We start from the raw sequence: 23,917 nt of genomic DNA, 5'->3' as shown, positions 1-23,917 counted from the left end.
CCTATTTTGTAAGGGACATTGATATCTTATTGATGTATTCTACCTAGAGAAACTAGGCAGTGGTGTCTGTAAGCATAAAAAGGTTTTGTGGCTGTGTCTGGCTGTGTTCGTTGATTTTTTTTTAATGCTTACTTTGCATTAATGTCAGAAGGAGTTGAAATCAGCATAGCAAGTTCATGGACTACTCAGTAAATGAGTGTGTGTGTATATTCAAGATAAAAAGTGTTTGCGTTTACCGCATTCTCCCTGGTGTACTCTCCTTTCAACAAGTCTCAATAATACTATTGAGCCAGTCTGTGCAGCTGCTTTGAGACCACTTGGCTTCTGGATAGCTGCAGAAGATGGATGAGAATAGCAAGTGTATACCAGAAATGTAATATAACCACTTGTTTGAGTTGCACATGGAAGCTCAGTGTGTTCCTTTCTGGTATTTCCTCTGTTCTTTGGTGCTGCTGACAGCCATCTCAATCCTTGTCTGTCTCCCACTAGTTTTAATTCTGCCCATGATGCATCATGTGTTTGCCTGTCATTTCAGTTTTCATCTCATCTCCTTTTACTAGTAGGGACAGGAAGGTTTTCTATGTGGGTTGCTTTATTTTTTCCCACCAGGTTACCAGTACCCCCACTCAAGATCTCTACGAACTTGGTAGTGAGGAGGGAGTAGAGTAGCTTGTTAAAGCACTGGTGTCCATTCTCCTGCTAAGTCTTATCCTGTGTGAATATTTTCCCCTTTTTACTGAGTGTATTCATGTGTTCAGTGGCCACATGGATTACTCCCACTCAGAACTGCCTATGGATTATTTGTGAGGCAATTAAAAACCAGCCAATTCCTTTACCACAGAAAAGAGCATTAACTTTCTGTTTGGTTTGTGTTCCATCTAACAGTCAGTTACCTGCAGTGTAATTTTAGTCTTCCATTCTGTGGCTGCTTTACCTGCCTAATCAGCTGGCAGATAAATTCAAAGGGAATCAGAAAAGGACTTCATCACTTTCTCATGAAATATGCAGAACTCTGACAATAAAAAAAACCTACATTTTTTCTTTAAGCAATAGTCATCCCATTATGGGTGAGCTCTTGCCTTGGATCACGCAATAGCACTCAAAGGCTGCTCTCACAGCATAACTCTCTAGGGACATTTCTTCTAAAGTGAAATACAATATGGTAGGATATTTAAAAAATACTCCACAACCTGGCAGGTCAAATTAACTGTTGAATTATTTATCATACTGTGCTTAATTGCTGCTTTTCTGCTTCTCAGGTGTTAAAATGTGTTAGCACAGAGCAAAGAGCTTCTACTGACCCGTTCCCCTTAAGGCTTTTGGCAGTGAGAGGTAATACTGCTGCTGTGGCAGCAGGAGTAGAGAGGAATGGAAGCATGGGAGGAGGCCATGTGTAACAGTTTTCTGGAAAGGCAGACACCACAATTTTCACAAAAACCATCTCCCGGGAAAGTTGCACATTTGTGCCTGAATAGATATTTAAGCTTGTACTATTTGATTTTCCCTTCATTCCACCGCAGATTTCAGCACTCCTGCTCTGACTTTTGTGTTAGGTCCACCCGCTGTGCACGAAGCACTACACAAGTAACACTGAGCACAGACAATTGCATACTGGCTGCTAATTATATTGCAGAAGATGTAGAACATCATACAGACTCCTGTCTTCGAGAGATGGGAAGGAATAATATGACAAGGAGGAAAGAACTTCACTACATTATATCTGGGAGCAGGAAAGAAGAGAGAGAAGAAATGGGGTGTTAATTCTATCGATGAGAAAAGGGGCACATTGAGTAAAGGAGGGCAGAAGTCAGTAAGAGAAAGGCAGAGACCACAATATATTAGCAGCCATAAAAAGGATGCTAGGAGCCATAAAAGAAGACATAATGATAGAGTATTATACTTGCTTTCTAGCTTAGGACTTGATTTTGCACGTATCACAGAAGTAGTATTGAAGGATTGAATGGAGATATGAAGTGCTGTAGTAATTAAAATTTTGTCAGACAAAAGGAAGTAGAGGAGTAAGAGCATTTCATCAAAAAATTTCAATATACCAGAGGGAGATAGAGACAGCCCAACATGAGAAAGAAGACCTGAAATATAAGCTCAGTATCCATCTGTCTGTGCTACACACAGCCCATCACTATAGATTATCCCTGAAATTGTCAGTGTTTTAAAAAGATAGAAAATGGGAATTTTAAGAAACTAAGAGCTGAAGATCAAGATGCCAGGTCTACGGATAGCACCTTGCAGATACTATTTCATGCTGTAATATGTACTGCAATTGGCTGCAGTGGCCTTAAGCAGTGGATTCTTGAGAAACTATATAATGAAAAAGGAAGTTGCTTTCCTCCTAATCTTCTGTTTTGGCTTTGGTTATCCCAACTGCTTGATATTGGAGACATGGTTACACGTCTGTAGGACAAAGACATAATAACTTTGCTTCTTATGAAAGTTCCCTTCTTTATGCTTTCATGTGGTGCATTGGAAGCCAAATTCAACCAGCAGGTAAGCACCCTGTCCTGCCTGTTCTAACTGAGCTCATGTGACTCTTTGGGGGCCTGCCAGAGTCTGGGTAGCTTTTTCTCCTAGTGAGAGAAACACTGAAGCCAAGGGTGAAATTGTTTGTAGTCCTCCTGTGCAGTCCCTCCCTTAGGATTCACGCCTAATTACTGCTAATCAGGCCATGCTTTATTGCAGCATCTGTGATAACAAGCTGAGTTTGACTTGGGAAGGAAGTACTATTTATGCAAAAGCAAAGGGAAGGATGTGTCTTTATTGAAGGAGTTTTTGCTCATCCAAAGGTGAGGTTCGATTTGGTAACCAATTTATTTCAGATAGCAAAGGTGAACTAATGCTATCTAAGTAAAGAGGGCAGCATGCAGCAAACGTCATGTGGGCCTTCCACATTCTTGGGGCAGTGCTAGTTTGCATACAGAGAACACATAAGAAAACCAACTTAAACTATTCATCTACCTAAACAACCTGGAATGCCCATTAAAGCATCCTCACTGCTTTTCAGTGGTGCTGAGAAGAGCTGTTCAGGTTTGGCAGCCAAACAGCTGATCTTTACTCTCCAGCAGGTGCTGAGCAGTGCTGGCTCTGCTCTGCTGTGGGCTGCAGGTCTGCACCTCCAGGGGCACACAGGGGTGCTGATAGAGATGTCAGGGAGAACAGGTGAGTAATTTCCCCTCCTCTTTGAAATCGAGGAGGGGAGTATGATATATATGTATATATATATATTCATTATGATATATATATTCTTTTTTTTTTTTTTAGTTCTCTGAACACTTATTTACTGGAAAGGAATTCTGCATGAATTATTCTTCATATGGCCTCAGTGGAGAATTATGTATGTCTTTAAATCTGCTTGTCTGCATCTGATAAATGTATATTGTCAGTAAAATCTGAGGTAGCATATAAAATCACATGCAGAATAAGCTTTCAGCTTACACAGCTTTTTTTCTTATATTTCTCTTTTAAGTTTTTAGTTAAAATGGTAACTGGCAGTGGTACAGCCAGAGTAGAATAAAGTGTTAAACCCACCGAGCCACAAAATTTAACAGATGAGGCCATTTTGTCTTTCTTTTAATGTCATACAAGAACTCAAGGAAGACTCCTTGCAAGGAGAAAAGAGAATCCTGAGTTGTGAAAGGGGGAAAAAGAAATGTTTTTTAATGTTCTTTTTTCTTTTATTACAGTAAAAATTGGAATGGTTATAATGGAGAGTAAAAAAGAAAAGTGTTTATCTCAGAACAACCCAGAGACCAAGATATTCAAACATCTACTTAGGACAGGGGCAGAATTTAGGGGAAAACCTCCCCAGCACAATTCCTGCACAGCTCAAACAGTTTGGTTTTGGTGGTTTTGGACAAATTCATAAAAAGTGCCATTTAGAGGGAGAAAAAAAAAGAAGGGAAAATGATTTATTGTGGAATATCTATTAGAATTGTTCTGTTTATAGAACTGAAAGAGGCTCTGGGTCTGCTCCCATGGTAATGCAGGTTGGCAAAGCTTTTTGGAAGACATGAAGTCCCATGAGCAGAAGATTTGGGTAGCAGCAGCAGATCTGCCTTGTGGCATTTTTGTGGTTTCTTCTCTTAGATCACATACACTTCTTCCTATGTTCGTTTTAAAAAGTCTGCTTGAAGTCAGTAGGTGGCTTTACATATTTGAGGGGTGAATTACATACTCGTGTGTGCTGAGGAGCTCATTACTAACTTGTTTTTACCCATTTCTTTTATCTGGAAGAAGCTGTTCTTTTAAGTGTTGTAAAAAATCAGACTTCCCCATTGGCATGAACTCTGACAATCTGATAAGGATGCAAGATAGCATACAATTTTTGTTTGCCCTGATGTCTCCTGGGGTTTGAGCTGCTCTGCTTTGGCCCAGAGTTAAAGAGAGAATGAATATATTTTCAGAGAAAGACTTACAATGGGATTAGGAAGCGAATATGATCACAGTACGACCCCAGCCTTTACTCTCAATCTTCTCACAGACTCATTTTAAACTCAGTTAAATTCTGCCTTCCAGTTCTTTTTCTAACTCTAATATTTATGTCAGGAGCATTTACACAGTACCATCATTGCTGGCACTCCTATAGGGGAGTTCATGGAGTGTACTCCATATAGGGAGTACATGGGTGCTCAGCACCTTGAAAATTCCATACTTTGACCTCCACTTTTCTCACTGGTAAGTGAAAACATGACATGTGTGTGCTATAGTTAGAGAAATGCTAAACAGTCACTGTCAAATCAACACATCCCTTCGTTGTGATTTTGCTCCTGATCAGATTCTTGCCACAAATCCCCCAGGACAGTTTCTGCCACTTCGCAGAATACGTGGATGCTCCTACCAGCATGTCACTGTGCTTGTGGGAAGCCCACCAAAATAGGGCCTTATGCTCTCTGGAGTTTTAATCATTCACTGTTAGCCACAGGACTGAGTCCTGGGAATGAGACATTTGCAGTGTGTTACTGTATTTCAGGAGCTGCTTCAGGGAAATAAAACCCAAGTGAAAATAGCCATTAGCTTAGCGGAGTCTATAAGAGAGTTAAATTTACTGTCCTCTCTCTTCTGACTTTATCCATTCACTAGCTATATATTCAGAGTGGGAGGACACAACTGACAAATATATTCTTTTACTAGAGATGGAAGGGAGGAACTTCTTTGTCACTCAAATTCTAGCCCAAACTGTCTGCCTGTTTTTCATGAAGTGGTGGAAGGAAGAAAAAAAAGCCACAAAGCTGCAGGAGGTGAAGTGCTACCTAGAAAGTTTAATCTTGTGATTATATTTAATTTACTGAAATCTATCATGTCTGTGAATTTGCCTGGAAGAATTTTTTCTCGTTCCAGTAAATAACTTGTTAATCTTGTTATTATTATAACTTGCATTTGCTACTCTGTTCCTATACCTTGATACAAGCTAGGAACCTGGTATTTTTTGCATCTGTGAAGAATAGTGGTGAATCTCAAAATTCACATCTGACTTAACTAATCAGGCAGAGCTGAATCCTGCCTCACTGCCAGCAGTGGCCATGTGGAAAGGAAATATTCCAACCCCATACTGCAGCTCATCAGCACAGCATGGTGAGCCCACTTGCACTTCAGTGACCTCTTCCATTCAGTCCTTTTTCTCCTGAAGCTGCCAGGAGCACCTGACATCTCTACATGTACAGTGGAGATGACAAAGCATGAGGAAAGAAAATAAATGAACTTTGGTGCCTGTAAAGAGGATGAGTAAATCCACATAATAATGTAGCAGCTTAAAGTAAGGAAAAAAAAAAATTCTAGGAAAGATTTAATCATAATCCTTTCGAAAACCTTTAGCAGTTAGACAAAGCCAGAATTACCAGCAAGGTTGACAAAGGATTTGATGATGGTGTAGCTCAGCCTACAGACGCAAAGCTATCATGCAAGTCTGCTGAGTGCAGCAGAGCTGTTCCAGGGCTGGACTTCTGTGGCAGTGAGCAGCAACTAAAAAGAGGCTTGTATTTCATGAATTACCTAAGATAAGCAATGTAAACACAGTCTATTACCCTTTCCTGTTGAAGCTTGTAGTAGTACTTCATTAGACAGACTGGCCATTGCCTGGAGATCATGGCAGATAGAAAAACAGCACAAGCAGTGCTGGTGGCACAGAAGGCATTGACAGAAGCTGGGATTTGAACGTTCCTGTAGGTCCCTTTGAGATGCTGTGAGGCTTGGTTTTTGAATACTCCTGACTATTTCTGCCATCCCTGACAGGGCAAGACAAGCTAAGAAATCTCACAGGTGTGCAATGTTAGCTGAGAAGTCACTCCATTTTGAGTTTTGCCAAGTAACAGAGAACTCTGAACTGGATTTTCCCATCCCATCTATGACTGCTCTCTGGAGGGTGTAATCCCTCTACCCTGTGGTGTATCTTCTACACTAAATATGCTAAAGCAGTGTCTAAGAGCTTCAGAAGTGGGTCCAGGGCAATGCCCAGAGGCTGCTGCAATGTTGGTCAGTTTGCAGGGGAACCAGTCAGTTTTGTAACAAGGCTCCTGCCCCAAATGCTCTTCAGTAGCCGGCTCCAAGATAATGTTTTTTCCCCACAACTGCAAAGAAGAGGATACCTCTGCCAGTTTATCAGGGCCTGTCACTGATGATGATGTTTGATATTTTGAAAGCCTTTATTCCAGAGGCTAAAAGCAAGAGAGAGAGCCTCCTGTTGATATTATGAGTGAGGGTTTCCACAGCCATGCATGGTGGCACACAAACAGTGATAGGAGAAGTGTGTCTGGTTGATGTCTGCCTCTAGGCTGGTGAACATGAACAGCATTATGGAAAGAACAAGCTAGATTCGCCTTTTTTTTGTATTCTTTCCTTCTTTATTGGAGTTACAAGAGTTTCTCTGGTGGGCACACACTGGGTTTTAAAGCAGTTAATCTCATAACTATAATCTCTTATTAATAGTCAAAGCTGCTTAGCCTGATTTGGCAGGTCATATTGGCTCTGTATGGGGGTGCGTGTGTGTGGCCTCAGGACTTTACAGATTGGCATAATGAATAATGCTCTGCACCCCTGGGGTGGGGTAAAACAAGAGTGTGATGTCGCATAAGCAGTCAGTGTACACAAAAGAGGAATATTTTGGCCATACCTGAGTACAGAGGAAATGCTATCTTCTTACTGATGAGATCAGAAAATTTGTGATAGTTCAGACTGAGGCAATGCAGAAGGGAAAAGGAGGTTGAGTTAATTTCATAACTCGTCCCTTTCATTTAGCATACACAAGAAAATACATGGTAACAAATAAAATAGAAGATAACAGAACATAAATCAACCAACTTGAAAGCAGGAAGGAATGATTGCCTTTTAAGCTACAAAAAAGGGAAAAGATCAGTGCTCAGCTCCTACTGCCTCTGTGAATCGCAGCAAACCCCCTTTCCCTTGGAGAAGGTACACGTGAGAGCTCTGCAAAATCTTCAAAGTTAGTTTCAAGGGGAAACTGTTACAAAAGAATGAAGTGGTGGCTGTTTCTAATGCTGCTTTGAGAAGTGCTTTCCACCCTTATATAAGTCTGTTACCTTTTAGGATCAGTTTCTCTCAAACTTCTTAGCAATTTCAGACTACCTTGGCCAGAAGCGAGTGGTTCCTGAAACACTTTGGGATACAGCTTCTGTTGAAAGCACACTGATGTTTTAAAGCCTTTTGAAATGATGGCACATTTCCTGCAGGTTGCTGCTTTTGCACCATCTGGCTATTGAAACCTTCTCATCATCAGAGAGGTTTTAGAAGACGCAGTGCAGCCTTGTTTGTCATTCAAACAAGGTCCGATGGAGCCAGTCCTTCAAAAACAAGATTTAAATCTTTGAGTAACCTTCAGATTCATTCTCTGTTCTGCATTTTGTTCTTCATACCTCATCAGCAGGAGGCATCCTGGTGCTGTAGACATTAAGGGACTGTTAATACTTACTCTGGTCATGGTGACTCTCAACACTTGCCCATTACAAATTGAAACAACATTCCCAAGGCATAAGAATAAATCTTTGGTAAATTTTGTGTTATTAAACACAAAGTGCTACAACTCCATAGAGGCAATAATTTGTGTGAGGCTGCTATGTGAGTATGGCCATGCCAAACCTCAGCCCCTTTGCTCTAAGACGGTGACATGCATTTGATCTTGCCATGCTGTTATGGTCTGCCATCTTGCTGGGTTAAAGTTCTCAGTATTAGAGAGCGTTATTTTATCAGACTGCAAAGAGGGGCCCAGGGTAACTGGATGGTTGCAAAATGTTTTGCTGTTTTTACTGTTCTCAGGGTGGAGCCTGCACTTACCCGGATCAAAGAAGACAGAAAGCGGATCATCTTGCCAGCAATTGACAACATCAAGTACAACACTTTTGAAGTGCAGCAATATGCCAATGCAGCCCATGGCTACAACTGGGGCCTCTGGTGCATGTACATCATCCCACCACAGGACTGGCTCGATAAAGGGGACGAGTCAGCACCCATCAGGTAAACCTCCTACGTGCTGTCACTGTGCTGACAACATCTCCATCTCAGCAGTCTGCCAAGGGGCAACTGAAGTTAAGCAAGGCTGTAGACTTTGTGCCAGGGGTAGTTTAATGAAACAGGAACATGGATGGGTCTGCAAAGCTGTGAATGCATGTGTGACATTTCAGAGCTGCACCACAGTGTGCGTACAAGCTGTGCGCTAGTTGTGAAAATGTGATTCCAGTTCACTTTGTGGCCCTTACTAAGATAGAAAGATCTTTTTCATCTATGTTTTATGTTCCAAATGGACCCTGTCATGAGTAATGAGTCAGATAAACATTGTACGTATGAAAAATGAAGGTATTTTTTATGTGATTGCAAGGAGGCTGTTTTCACTTTGGGTCTGTAGGCAGCATTCTTGGACATCAGCCCAAACCAGAGCTTCCCAGCAACACTAGTAGGAGATGTGTTAGCCTGGTCTCATTGGAGAGTTGCTCTTTTTTTGGAAAACTTTGTGCATGTTATGAGTTTTCCCACTGGATGAATTTTGAAATGAAACCAGACCATATAAGCAGAGCATCATTTTATTTTCTCTGTAAGGTAACATTTTTCCTTACAGAAATGAAATTTTCTAAGGAAATACTGATTCTGGACAATTCAGGAATTGTCATAGTCATTTTGAGAATTGTTAAAGTTACAGTGAGAAAATGAGAACTGAGGAGAATGAGTCTTTCTTTCCTCTTCTTTTGAAAATTCACATTCAAACTTTCTTCTCTGGTGCAGATGCTTGTCTCATTGCTCCTCTGAAAAGTGCCATGTTGAGTGAAGGGTACTTTTTTTAGCAACTGCTGAAATAAATGATAAAAAAGATTTTACTCTAGGGTTCTTTGCCTTGTTTTTGAACTTTCCTAGGAAGGATACAAACTATCTTCTTAGAGGCATCTTCATCCTGATGTATATCAGCTCCACCCTAAAGTGAGCTAAAACTCTATCGTAGGGTCTCAGTGTAGGCTTTGGCAGAAAAGATGGTGTACCTCCCTTCAGCATAGAGCCTGAGTTGTCAGGTTCTCAGATGCCTGTTCCAAGTTCATCCAAGCAAACTCAAACAACACACCCAACTGGAAAGACCTTTGCTGGTCTTTTAGAAGTGTGAGGACACAAGATGAGCTATTCGCATTTCTAAATGATTGGTTGGGTAGGACCATCACACAGGGTCTCACCCTCATACAAGGACTATTTCAGTCCATATTTGAGCAAGTGTTGCAAGTTGCTGTTAGTTTCACTCTCATGCCCTGTGACTGCAAAACAGATACGCAGCAACACTGACCTTACTTATCACAGCACAGCACAGTCCTTCAGCACTGACCCTTCGCTCAGCTTGAAACCTCAATAAGCAGGAAAGTAATTACTTAGAAAATCACTGTTCTTGGATAACATGCCCTGTCCTCTCATCATTGTTTTAAAAGCACAGGCATTCTCTATCTATTTCACTCAGCTCTGAGAAATAGATATTGAAGAAGGAAAATTAATCAGCCAAAGCTTTCACTCCCGAAATCAGGGTTTCAGTCTTTTATTCCCAAAAGATTTTGCACACTTCATTACTTCCAGTTTATATGTGGAATCACTATATTAATTTTCACATCAGTTGTTCTCATATTTGAGTCTCTTCTATTTTGGAGAAACATCATCAAATATCAGATAAGACTGAGCTAAGAGATTAAAGTTAGTTAAACCTCAGCAGGTTCCTTGGACAAGTTTTGTAGCAGGGGTAGTTAATGCACTCACTGAAGTATGGAATTTTGCAAAGTATTTCTGGAAATTCAGCTATGGATTTTTCCAATAGTGATTAAGGGATTTCACCCCTGTGTTGTTGGGAGAAGAGTTAGTTTTCTTTCAGCAATGTTGCCTCCATTTACCATGGGCTTTCCTCAGGTGTGTGTTCAAGTACTTGCCAGAGTTACACTGGTGCTGAGTTGGACAGGTACGGAACTGAATAAGGTTCAAGAACTCAAGGCACTGAGTAGTGTTGAAATCTGATGCACATAGCAGCTGGCTCTCAAGAGCTGTGATTTTACTCTGAGCAGAAACCCTGCGGTTCAGCAGTGCATAAACTGCACTGAGGGAGATGAGACAAGCAGCTTGAGCAGGAGAGCGCCCGGCTCTTGCAGACAATTCCAGCAGCACTGAGATGTTCTGGATACAGAAACACCTCTCTGCAAATTATGAATTACATGCTCTAAAATGCAGAGACATCAATGTTGAACCGTGAACACTTACATGGCTCCCTGGGAACATGTGCTTTGAAGGCAGAGATCTAGGAGAGCGGGGCTTCTGCTTGATAGTCACGCTGCACTGATTTCTGATGGATGGATTTGCTAAAGCATTTGGCTGTGCTGTTGTGTTATGCTGGCCTATAGACATACAGTGCAATTTTGTGGCTTTTAAATGAGATGCCAGTGTAATTATGGTGATGAAAAGAGAAAACATATGAATTGATGAAAAGGATCAGAAAGTCTGCACTAAGAACTGAAATTTGAAGACACACTTGATATGAACTTAGTAACTGTAAAAATGTAAGGTGTGTTTCTAAAAGCAAGGGGAAGTCAGAAAAGTGAGCAGGCTTTCAAAATCTCCTTTAGTCTGATACAGGCCTAGTTTTCTAACCAGCATCCCACATGGTGAACTGCAACTGTGTCCGGTTTTCAGGGCACACAAACTGTTCCACAGTGATTGTGTTTAGATCCACATGTCTTTTCAATGCTTTCATAAGGTTGTTCATGAACAGAAAAATTGCACATTCATTCAGCCCTTGCTGACACCCTCCCTCCCAAAGCTTCCTTTTACACTGCCTTTTCAAATAGGGGGTTTGTTTGGAGGCTCTGTGCGCTCTGTAAAAGAAAGGGCTAATAACTAGTAACATTGTGTTAGTAGTGATCGTGTTTTGTGTTTGGCATAGCTGAATACTTACTCCTGGATCTCCCAAGGGACCAAAGGTTTTCAGTGGAATCTCTGTGTCCTGGTATCAGCGAGGATCAGAGCCTGGCTGCTGCAGTCCAAACGATAAAGGGGATGTAGCCTTGAAGTGCAAGCAGCAGTAAAGGAGTAGCAAGAATAAAGTGTCAGATTTTGTAAAGATTTCTGCTACAGTTCAAAGTCAGTTCCTTTTCTTTCCCTGTGCTAATAGTCTGAAATTTGGAGCAATTGATGTTTCCCAATTCAGTTTCTGCAGGCAATCCATTTTGCATGTTTGACATTTAAGATGTGAGATGTCTGTAACGTGAAGATTTAAATGAGGATGGTTATTTTGACATGCTGTGTCCATCACGTCATTTTCCATTTGTGTTCCTGAGAACACTGCCCAAAAACGTCCTTATCATCTGGCAACAAACTGTGTAACAAAGGATACTTTTGCAGAGGGTTTCTAACGAATTTGGCTATGCACTGAAACAGGCTGGATTTTTTCTGCATATAAAAGATAATGCTGCATTTTGGAACAGCAAAGAAGGTGCCTTCTCTTCAGAGCTCTGTCTGGCTCATCTTCCCTCATCTGCCATGATTTTGATGGACTGCTCTGTTTGATTTCATGATCAGCAGCCACCAACACTGGAGTCATTAATCAGCCTCCCTCAGCCAAGCACTGCACAGCTTTCTGCTTTATCTTCCTTTTGCAGCAGTGGTGCATTTCATTGTTGCATATGTTCTCACTTACTGCTCTAATACTGCAAGAAGTGTGTGTGTGTGCACTGAGTCAGCCACTCCAGAAAGCATGTGTGTCTCACACATGGATGCAGATGAGCACCTGACATGCCCACAGGCTGCCTGCTTTGGCTGGAGCCTGTGTGCCCTTCTCACATGCAGGCAGACCTTGTGCTGGTCCACCACACCGATGGTGATGCAGCCACCTTTAGGTGTCTGATGGCATCCTGCCTGTTCCATAAACTCTACTCCTGCAGGGCTCCAGAATTTTATTTTGTGTCCTTACTGCCCTGCCATTCCTAGCCAAGCTTTCTGGGTCGCTTTATTTTCCATTGCTGTTTCTCTCCAAAGGAATTAGCATACCTTCCCTTCATTAAGCTTGACAGCTTTTTTCCTGCAGCTCCTGAACAGCAGATCTATCCTCGAGTTCTGTTCCTATGGCCTGGTGTGACTCTTCCATTGCAGAAGGCATGATTTGTAAGAAAAACTAAATGCTTATGCAGGCTCCCTAACCTATCTGCCAGGTCAGGGTTGAGGTGCTGCTTAGGAACCTGAATTTCTGGCCAGTGCACCCTGACTCTGGTAGCCATCCCACAGCAGCACTGCTCGTGGCCACACAGTGCCCCTGCTCTGGTAGCAGCGTGCCGTATCTTTCAGCAGTGCAGAATCATGCTATTCTATGCTGCATTTTAAGATTTTAGCTGCAAAAGCCATTTTAGTATGTTTCCTTTGTTAACTTTTTACTTCTGCTTTTGATTAAAATGAAAGCTTATAATATCTTCAGTTCTGTGAAGGAATATTCCACCAATCAATTAATTCTCTCAACACCTTTTCAGGTGTTGCTAATAAGTAATACACTTCCAATTGCTGTTCTGTGACACTTTCCTTCTAAAAATGTCACTGTTTTACTGCAAAGTCCTTAACTTAAAGAAGAAGGTCCTTTTATAGGGAAGCGCCTGCGATGCACGTTTATTTTACTTTGCAGCCATGAAGTGCAAAGGGCAGGCACCTTCTTGTTTGTCAGTCCTTTGGTGGTGAGCCGTGCTTAGGATGTCCTAACACAGTTTTTCTCATATATCTATTGCTGACTTTCCAGGAGAGTGCCAGATGCACTGTATTGAAAGCAGTAGATATATTGGAGCTTTTTAGCTATGAGAGGAACCCGGTGGTTAAGCCAAACAAAGGTCTCATGCTTTAGGAGGGGCAGGTTTGTTAAAGATGTTTGCAATATGGCAATTACATTGCAGTCCAGTATAAAATAAAACTTAAAGTGCGTTTATAAATGAATGTTAGGCTTTTAGGCTGCTAAGGCAGACCTGAAACTTTTACCAAGTATTATCTGTGCTTTGCAGATAGAGAAACAGAGGTAGGGGGAGGTGATCCACTGAAGATCAAATGAATGACAGAGATGGGAGCAGAGTTGAGGTCTCCAGAGTCCCAGCACCGTTACCAGCTCACTGGGCTGTGCAATCGTATTACACTTAGTTTACAGTTGGATCAGTCAAAGCACAGGAAAGTTAAGGGCCTGGGCTTGATGAGAACTAAATGTCCCAAACTCTGGTTGAACCTGATGGAAGTCTTGGCATGCACTGTTCGGAAAACTCAGCATTGTGCTTCGTGGGCAGTTTCTTCCATTGCATCAGGATGTGGCTGGGGCAAAGCCTCAGGCTTATTATTTCCAGCTTTCCCTTCACTGATCACTGTCTTGTTCAGCTTCCAGGGTTGCAGCCGAGCTGAGGTGTAGATGTGCAGTGGCTATAGGAAGCCAAATTCAAGTGGAGATACACTGACAGTGGAAATTTTTTAACTGGTGTCTCTGATGAGCACGATGTCATTTCTTCTGCCATTGCACAGCCATTGTTGCTCATTCTTGAAAACATTTTTTTTCAGAATATGCCATGAGGGCCTGTGGAGTCTGTTTGCATTAGCATATATTGAATGAGAAAAAATAAAACAGAAGAGAGGGAGGGAATTGCAAAGGTAGTCCTCAGTGGCATTTGTCTGTGAGTGATGATTATGTAGTTGCATCCAAAATGTATTTCCTATCCCCATTCAATTAACAGGTTGGTATTTTAATGGACAGAGCTGGAAACTGCAAAAATCCATCTCACAGAGAGAGAGATTGCGGCACCTGAGAGCAGCCTGCAAAGCCTACACGTTCTGCTCCTCATTAGGAATGAAGGAGAACATCCTCAGGGGAGCATCCTACTGCTTTAGGGAGCTGCCTCTGGAGGATTTTTTTAGGGAGCTAGAAAGGAAATGGATCTAATCCCAAATTAGTAATTCCATTTTCCAAAGCAGTGGTGCTCTAGCATTCACCCAGTGACATCTGTTCTTAGCTTTATGTGCATAAAAAGGCAAATGAAGATAGTGGCTTGTGCTGTTTCTCCCCATTCCCTTCCCTTTTTGTCGTGGTTAAAGTTAAAGAGATACCTAACTCCTCAAAGGCATGTTTAGTTTCAGAGCTATTGAATTTTCTTTCTTTGGTCATGCCCTTCTTTTATTTCAGTTTCTAGACCTGATTATTCCTTGGATGCTTAAAAGTCATTTTTCAGTAATGGAGGATCTCGGCTTTTGTTTAGGCAAGTCTGTCTTCAGGCATGACTAGGAACTGTAAACAAGAATATATGTTTTAGGAATTAATTTGTATCTGTAAGTTTCATCCATCTCACAAAAATCCTGGTGTGTAAGCATATACATAAAGAGAAGATGGACGTTCCAGTTTGTGGCACACAGCCTCAGTTTCCTTTGACCTTTTGGAACAAATGGGTGCAGGGAGATGACTTTCCTAAGCCTGAAATTCTTATGTTAGAGTTGATGCCAAGAGGACCAAACCTCATAGTGTGATTGATCTGTGGTTCTCATCACAGCCTTAATTTTAATATGTGAATAAAGGGAGTCCTCGTGTCTGAGAAAGCTTCTGTTTTATTGTCATTAATCTTCAAATAAATCATTATCTAGTTCTTGTGCTGCTCAGGATAGTGGTGAACTTCAGCTTCAATGCCTGTTATGTCTATAAACCAAAGGAGAAATAATCTGATGTTTCACTTACTTGCAGAGAGTACTTAACCTCACATCCCACATGTGTCTCATGGACAGCTGGTCCAAGTGTGTCTGGCAGTGTGCTTGTTTTTTGCATGGCTCTGGTTCCACAAGGTCACTGTCCATTGGAGGATGGAAGTACAGGCTAGCAGATAAACTTTATTGACTTCAGGACTAAGCAGTGTTTTGTGTGTGTAAATTTATTGTGAAATGGTTTCTGTAGTAGCTAAAAAACGACTTCATTTTTTTCTTTAATCTCTCTGTGCAGGACACCAGCCATGATCGGATGCTCATTTGTAGTAGACCGAGAGTATTTTGGTGAGATTGGCTTGCTTGACCCTGGTATGGAGGTCTATGGAGGAGAAAACATTGAATTAGGCATGAGGGTGAGTAAGAAAGAAGACACTTTGTACAATGTTTATTTGCAAAGAAAAATGGGAGCCCGTGGCCCAACAGAATTGCTGCCTGACTGATAGGCTATTATGCTGAAGTAATTGTTACTGCAGTGCTATCTAGAACTGACATTCCCAGTAAATGGATGTTCCTCTCCTTACTGGCATTGCAACGACTGATAACAGTCAGAAATATGGTTCATTGGTGCGTTTTGTCAGTGTCTGAACTCGATGAGACAGATTCTTCGCCTTTCCCAGTAGCTCGGTTTGTGATAAGAGCTGTGCTAACAGTCTGTGTGTGCTCATTGTGCAGATGATGATATACGTATGTTGTCTTAGCAGATGCAGTGGCAACAGAAAACTGAGGCCAGGCTGAAAGAAATCAGTTGTAGTGTTCTATGTGCTGCTCATAATGAATGCAGTGGTATTTTAAAAAGTTAATGGTCTTCTTTATAGAATAAGCACTACAGGGTATAGGTATCCAATCCTGCTGGCCTCAAAGGCTATGAGAATAATGTTGGAGAAGCCACAGAGTACACATCTTGAGGAAGGCGATGTTGGCAAACATCAGGTACAGCAATCTCAGAAGAATGTACAGAAATCAGTATACTTTTGTGTGCATCCATCTTCCCAACTGCCTCCACCTCCTTCAGCCCGGAGCACGAGAACTGCTATGGACACAGAACTGAGCACCTGCTATCTGCACTAGTTAGGATCTGGCTGAGCTCTGGATAGGAGGGATTTGGGAGATTTTCTTGCACAAAATGACACTTCACAGATGCTGAAAAGGTACATGAAGGAGGGATGAATTTTGCCTGGTTCTTACAACAGTGCAGAGCATGGACAGATGGCTTCTGCACAGCATCAGGCTTCTGAGCCTATAAGAGGTTTGATAGCTGTGATCCTTTGCCCTTGTTTTCAAGGTGCTCCTTTCCAGCAAGTCCTTTTAAAGTCCAAGGAACCTGCCATTGCTTAGCACTTGAAAATTAGTCTACTTAATGTTGCATGAACACAGTTTCCTCATTATAAAGCTTGCTGTTTAATTATTTTCCCCTTACTCTTTATTCTCTGTTTCACAGTAACACGTCCCTAGCGTGTGTAATGTGCTCATTAAAGCATATATTCTGCTCACGCTGAAACACTGAACATCAAATTAGTCCATCCTTTATCCAGCTCTTTTTTTCTGAAATGACTACAAACTCCTTCACACCAGTGGGCTGGGGGAGAAGGTCATCATCGCCAGCACTTGTTTCCACACATGGGTGTGTGTTTGTTATTCCAGCATCACAAGAGGGATAGAGTTTTTAATGGGACCGTGCAGCTGCACTGCTTATACTTTAAGGTTCAGAATTCACACAGGGGACAGAAAAACTGCTACCACAAATCATCCAATTTTCCTTAAGAGGGTCAGGCTATTACCAGGATTGTGTGAGCTTTCCTTTATCATTGTGCAGGGCTTTCAGCTGTTTGAAACTTTTTCCACATGGCTGCTCCCAGAATAGATTGAACGCTCTGGCAAAACTCTGGTGTGGCTGATGAATAAGTCTCCTAAGAAATCTGAAAGCTGTCGCTCTTCTTAGATGAGAAGAACTTGCTGGGTACGATTAGGGCTCCTGGTAAACAGAGGCAAAGGTTTTAATAGGATTATGAAATGGCACTTGCTTGAAAAGCCGAGGATTTGAGTCTGTAAGGACAGATTTTCAGGGGAAGGGAACATGTTGAAGTCTGTAAACACAGAGGATCTAGAAACAAGTTCTCAGTCTTTGTACTTTGGCACTTTTTGGTTGTGTTGTGTGTGTGTGTGTGTGGTTTTGGTTGGCTTGTTTCTTTCTGTATAAAGAATAATGAACCCTACTCTAAATGTTTGAGAAGGGCTTTGTGAAAGCACAGGAGTGTGAGCAAGTTTAGTCTAAAATGAGCTTGTCCATAACATGGCCATTCATCTGCATTCTCAGCCTGAATCTAGCACAGTGAGTAATGTGAGGTGTGCACCTGGTCATCCACAAGTCCTGCCCCGATCCCCTCCTTTGTTCTTTCTGAAGTGTCAGAAACCAGCAGCATGAAAATGCACAGAGACCTCCTCTCTTCCCTGAAGGATACTTATGAAATCACTGTGAATTTAGAAAGATTTTTTTTAACTGCAGAATCTCAAAGTAAATTGCAAAACTCCTTCCTTTCCCAAGGCTGATTCACACAGGAGCTGCCACAGAACATGGCCAGCTGCAAACCAGGGCCTTGTTCCTTGTGAGTGTGGCTGGGATCCTGCTGTGTCTCCCTGGAGTGTGGCCCTGCAGGGGAAACGCGGCAACATGGTGCAGTACTGGAGGCTGCAAGCTGAGCAGGGAGCAGAGGCAGGCAGTCATCAGCCTGTCTACACTGCATGAGGGATGTTGCTGCCCAGTGTGACTCTGACTGTGTGGTGCAATGAAAGACAGAAAAGTGTAAATGGATGAGTAAAGAGCAAGAAATAATGGTGGTGGAATGGAACGTGATCAGCTGAAAACAGTCCCTCTTTTAAAAAGCTGTAACAGTAATCCTTTAAACTTCTTTGCATATTATCATCATGTTATTACTAAAGGAAAAGGGATTAGGCTCAAAGTGTCTGAATTAGATTACACTGCATCTAATGAACCTTCCTTTAAATAGTTTTCATAATGTGAACTAGGGAAAGGCAGTGCAACTAATGAGCTGATTTGGGAGGGTACTGTTTGATAACCCAGCTAATCCCCCTCAAATCTATTGTTTATTAAAAAAAATCATGATCTTGGGTATTCCACTACTGGCTTTTCCATTTTCTAAATTCTGGAGATGGGAATATTTAGATAATCAACCTAGGCAGTTTTCTGTATTGACTAAGCAGTGCGTAAATGGACTGGGGCTACCACATGTATTGAAAATACACAGGGCCTTGCAATTCTTTATTTAACTTATATTAATGTTTCTGCCATGTTCTCCTGACAGCTTTGCAGTGAAGCCAATGTCTGCCAGGCTAGGGAGGTTCTGCTTTGGTTGAGAAAAAGCAGCAGCCATTCTGGGAAACAAGAGGGAGTTGGTGTTGGTGTTGGAATAGGAGTTGGACTTGATGATCCTTATGGGGCCCTTCCAACTTGAGAAATTCTGATTCTATGGTGAATTCTTCTCAGTGCTATCTCAAAGATTTTAACAATAATTGTAAAACCAAAAGCCTTAAGACTTATCCAGTTGAGATACTTTTAAGAAATCCTGTGTTTAAGAAGTCCTGGCCAGAGAAATCCATTGGAGGTACCCATAGGTACCAGTGTGGCAACACAGTTCTGTAGTTGATACTCCAGCAGGGCTCAGCTGGATCCTGATGTTTAGTTATGACCACAGGTTGTGCAGAGGTGTCACACGTGGCTTGGGCCAGTTTGGGCAACCGGTAGCAGCGTGCCTTTGGGAGCACACAGTGCATTGGGATTGAAAAGAATTGCCTGAAAAGAGAATAAAAGTTCAGATTATTTGCACTCTCTGCTGCTGTGATTTCATGGTTAGCAGTGGTCAAGCAGCCTAGCTGAAGGCAGACCTGTTGTGTACAAAGAAATGCAGTCCCAGCTCAGACGATGCAGAAATACTGTTTGTACTGCTCAAAATCCTGATGCAGCTACACTGGACTTTCTCTACCAGGAAATAAAATCTGTTACCTAATGCACTTTCATACACAAGCAAATCATACTTTCCAAATTTATATGATCTGACCCAGCTTTGCTTTCTTTAAAAACAGATGAGCTGTATTTTCTCTGAGCAGAAATGCTAATGGCAGGTTGTTGAGTAGTGAATTCCTGACCTGATTTTATTACTTTCAGCTAAGGAGATTTAGATTCCTTTGAGCAGTCAGTGTTTTAAACACAGATTCTGGGCTGGTATGCTGTAATAAAAATGTCACAAGATTTATGTATGGCAAATTTTAATTCTGAATTCTGGATGATGCTTTTTACCCCGGTGATTCATGAGGTCAGACTCCCTTAGCCCTGGAGCTAAGAAGTAGGAATGCCATCTTAGAGAGTTTTTCAGAATTTCATGCTATTTTTCCCACATGCTGCAGTGGAGTACAAATGAAAATTGCACAAAAATACATGTTAATCAAAGTGTTTATCTCAGTTAATAAAAAATGCTTCATTTTTATTTTGACCTTTTCTAAGCTGCAATTTTTAGTATAAAGAAATTCCGGTTCAAATTTAATTACTTAAATGTCATCTAACATTTAAGTATTTTATTAACAATTTCTAACATCTGAAAATGCAGTGCACAGTGTCCTTACACATGCCTATTCACAGAGGATTGCAATAAATCAGCATTTTCAGCATGAAGTTAAATGCTATTAAAATGATTGTGCCCAGTTATGCACAGAACTCTGCATTGCCTGAGCAAAATCCTATTAAGTGATGTAATCTACTGCTAGTTGAAGTTACCCCTTTGCACAGGTTGCAGAGATGTCTGTGATAAATCTCCCAGTCTCACCTCCCAGATAAGCCGTGTTAGTAAAGGTGCCCTCTTTTCCATCTCCAGTTTAATTTAGCATTTTTATAGGCATTTCCAAAGGTAAAAGAATGTTAAGGTTGTAAAGTCAAGCACTAAGAAATCATGAAAGGATTGAATTCACGGTGTCTGGATTACATTAATTTGCAACTCCTTTTCCTCTTTAAAAGAGGGATTGGAAAAATCTATTCTATGGTGATGTGCATATATGATGAGCCAACTCCTCTGCCCGTCTAAATGTTCAGTATCTTTTAATTCCTGAGAAGTTACATTGATTCAAACAGGATGAGATTAGGCTTGACATTTGTACAACGCAGTAATGCATTCTGTCTGGGAAAGGAGACAGACTTAGTTGTAAGTGGAGATGCTCTTGCAGACATTTTATCCCAGGATGCTGAATTCCAGGGAGTCTGAAGCCACGACAGGTCACCAATGGCCAAGCCATTAGAGATGGCCTTTGGCCCATAGCAAACATTTCGTGTCTTCCTTACCAGAAATTTCTATATTCATAATTGTACTCAAAATGGAATTCACAATCTTTTTTTTTCTCGGGAGAGAATCCATCTCCCTACCTGCATGCTATGTCTTTGAACCAGATGGTGCCTTTTTTAATTATTATTATTAAATAGAAAATAACTGTAACCTCAAACGGAAAACAATGTTTTCATCAGAACATAGTGCAGTGGTGCTCTAGCATGAAATTGCCAGCAAACTACAGAACTAGAGCTTGTGAATATTGTTAAAAACATTTTCTAAAGTGGAAGCATTGGAAATAGCTCAGAAAAGAGCATCTGGCCATTTGGCTTCAATATCACATCATGCTCCATCGAGTGTAACATTTTATGTTACAAACTCTTTCATGTACTAGAACATTATAAAAGCACAAGGCTGGAAATTTCAGAAACAGATCAGCAGCTAAAGAACTGAGAAAAGAGAATGCCTCCTCAGTCCTCTCTGCTTTCTTCTCAGCCATTTCCTGCAGGTTTCATCTAATACAGGTTCTGCTGCAGCATTAAGCGTGAACTGAATGGCAGTGAGGAAAAATGCCGAGAAATTGTGTGTGCTAATTGTGCTGAGATTGAAATAGCTTTCCCCTGCCTAATGATGAGACTGAACCAAAAGCCTGGAGATGAGCTGCAGCTGGTCAGAAACTTCCTGATACAACCTGTTTTCTATTGAAAACCAAAACTCATCCAAGGCTCCAAATGTGCTCTAGGACCTTTAATTTTGATGACGGTTACTGAAAGCCTGACTTGGGCTGCTGTGTATCCAGAGGTTCCTGACTCATCCCTTAGCTGCATGTCCAGCACACCTGGAAAAAAGCTTTCTTTGAAGAAACTATTTTGAATCTTTTTTGGAACTCTTAAAAATGTCCGTAACATATAAATTTATTAAAAATAATTATATTTTATGGAAAATATAAAAATGGAATGCAATATGTAAGGGTATCTGGGGAGAAGCCCATGTGCTAGTTGACTTTATGACTAACTCTGCAGGAGGTTTTCAGTCCTGCTCTGAGCCCCTGGGCAGCACTGGGCAGAGTCCACTTCTTGGCACCAGTCATCAACAGTCCAAAGGGGGAAAAAAAGAAAATTACTCATCCTACTGAAGTTTATCATTTCCTTCAATTCCACACCCTTTAAAAGCTTTGTGAAATGTATCATGGCAATGTTTTGGGATATGATGTGTGCAATAATACATCTTTAGATCATATTGACTGCCAGGAGTGGGAAACTTGATGGCACCCATTTGCCACATTTGCTCCATACTTTTTTATTGTTATTGTGGAGCTGAATCTCAATACCTGCTTTGTTTCTGCATGAATAACATTATGAAAATTAAGGAGTTTTAGTACAGAATGAAGGAAATGAACAAAAATTCCAATAAGATATTGAAAGTCTCCATTAAAAAATCATCAAACTCTCTGATTTTGCATCCTCCATTGGAGAAGTACTGAAACAGGGTGACTGAAAGGCTTTATTGGCACTTTATTATAACTCACACAGCTCCATATGTAGTGTCACTGCTTGTGCACTGCAACTATTTTAGATCCATATAGGAAGATTATCTTCGTATCACCATATGTCATTGTTTGTCCTCCCTGAATATCAGATTGGACTGCATGGCAATGTTAGACACAGCTATGCCCAAATGCACTTATCTTTGCTGGTAAGTTCCTCTAACACAGCAGGAAGGTGTTAGCTATTTCAAACAGAGGGAGAACAAACACAGAATGGCACTTCTGTCATTTCTGTTTCTGTTCTAGGCTTAGAAAAAGCAAATGTAACAGAAAAAGTACTAATACGATGTACAGAACTTATAGTGTGAAAAATGCAGTCAAGGAGGACTCAGGGAAGTATCAAAATATGACTGTGAAATCTGCTGAATGCAACTATGTATTACGTATTCAAGTGTTTTTGGCTGTAATAAGAATGTATTTGTGTGTTTTAGCAAAACTGTAGCTGGATATTTTTACTTGAAATGAGGTGGGTTTTTTTTTGGTGTCTAGTAGGGTGTCGTTTTTGTTAATGTCTTTGTATCAACAGAAAAATAGTTAAATAATTTCAAAGCATGTCATGCCCATAATTCCTGGCCTGGTCTGGAGAGCAGGTAAGTACATGTATCTCCATCTAACAGAGGAAAAACTGAGGCAGGAGACTCTAAAAATGTCCTTGTAGGACATTTGAGTGTCATTTGATGACAAAGCTGAGGCTGGAACTATTTTAAAGAGACTTCATTATATTTCCCTACCAATTGCTCTGATTTCCAAGCCTGAAATGATTTCTGTAGGATGCAGTACATGTGCATTAGAGGAACTGTACTTAATGGCTGTGTGCCTTTAGGTCTTGACTGAGTGATGAGAAGGCAGAAGTGATGGACTAAGTGAATTCCTAAGCACATTCCTGTGTAAAAGGGCACACTCAAATCAACTCTTGAGATCTGTTTTTCTGTTCCTGCTTCCAGCCGGTCTCACCATATTGCACTGACAGGTCACAAGGTTTCTGGTGCATCTTTTCCCTACCCGCTTCTGAGTACTTCAACCTTTCATGCTCCTTGTCTGGGCACTCACTGCTGTCTGCTGGGCCCAGTGAGACTTCTGACAAGTTCAGCCCCACTTAGCTGCGGTTCAAGGTCAAATGAGACTTTAAAGTATGAATAAATGTCAGGGTTTGCTGGCACATCGATCTCAGTCTTTTTGATTACTGCCAGATTGCATGAATAAATTAGCCTTGACAGGTGCGATAAATTGTATAGACTACTGATCTCCAACAGTAAATGTTAAAGAAGGACGTGGGAGGCATAGAGGGGAAAATACCCTCCGCAGATGCATGTATTATACAAGGTGAGTTTTGATAGGGTGCTTCAGGAACAACATCTGGGCACAAAGAGGCCTTTTGTTCATTTGAGGGTATGCGCCAAGCTGGAATGCATCTCCTGCTAAGGTATTGCTTGGCTTTGTTAGGAGTTTGGTCCCCATGCATTAAGAGGAGATTTCAGCTGCCTTGCCCCCCCAGCTGCCCTACCCGCACAGGGTGGCTCTCGGATGTGTTGGTCCCAGGCCTTCTGGCTCTCATGGCTGGTCGTGGGCAAGCAGGTCTCTAACCAAAATAGAACTGGAGCAGAGGGTGTTGGAAGTAGCTCTTCACGTGTGGTGACAGTGTATTTTATGTTATCAAGCTGTAATTTGTTTGCATGTCAGATCTTTGCTGTGAAATCAACACAGATAATTGTAGAAATTCACATAACTCATAGTATATGCTTTCTTCTACACGATTTCTTGTATGATATAATTGAGATTTCTTCATTTCCCTCCTATATATAGCATAGAAATCAAT

General features: G+C 41.3%; 1 protein-coding gene across 9 annotated transcripts in view; it reads left to right on the top strand.

Annotated features, from left to right (window-relative positions):
• Window positions 1-23,917, top strand: part of GALNT9 (polypeptide N-acetylgalactosaminyltransferase 9) — a 439,027-nt gene that overhangs the window by 279,724 nt on the left and 135,386 nt on the right. For 8 of the 9 annotated variants that reach the window (XM_090120751.1, XM_090120750.1, XM_031592751.2 and 5 more), the window contains 2 exons: window positions 8,281-8,478; window positions 15,464-15,581. In XM_090120751.1, the coding sequence (XP_089976877.1) occupies window positions 8,281-8,478; window positions 15,464-15,581 (316 nt within the window). Of the gene's footprint in view, window positions 1-3,044; window positions 3,175-8,280; window positions 8,479-15,463; window positions 15,582-23,917 lie in introns of those variants that run through there. The other variant, XM_090120752.1, reaches the window with a different exon arrangement.

This window comes from Phasianus colchicus, chromosome 18, assembly GCF_987193195.1.
Source record: "Phasianus colchicus chromosome 18, bPhaCol1.hap1.1, whole genome shotgun sequence".
In the NCBI taxonomy this organism is placed as follows: Eukaryota; Metazoa; Chordata; class Aves; order Galliformes; family Phasianidae; genus Phasianus; species Phasianus colchicus.
This window is presented reverse-complemented; position numbering and strand designations above follow the sequence as displayed.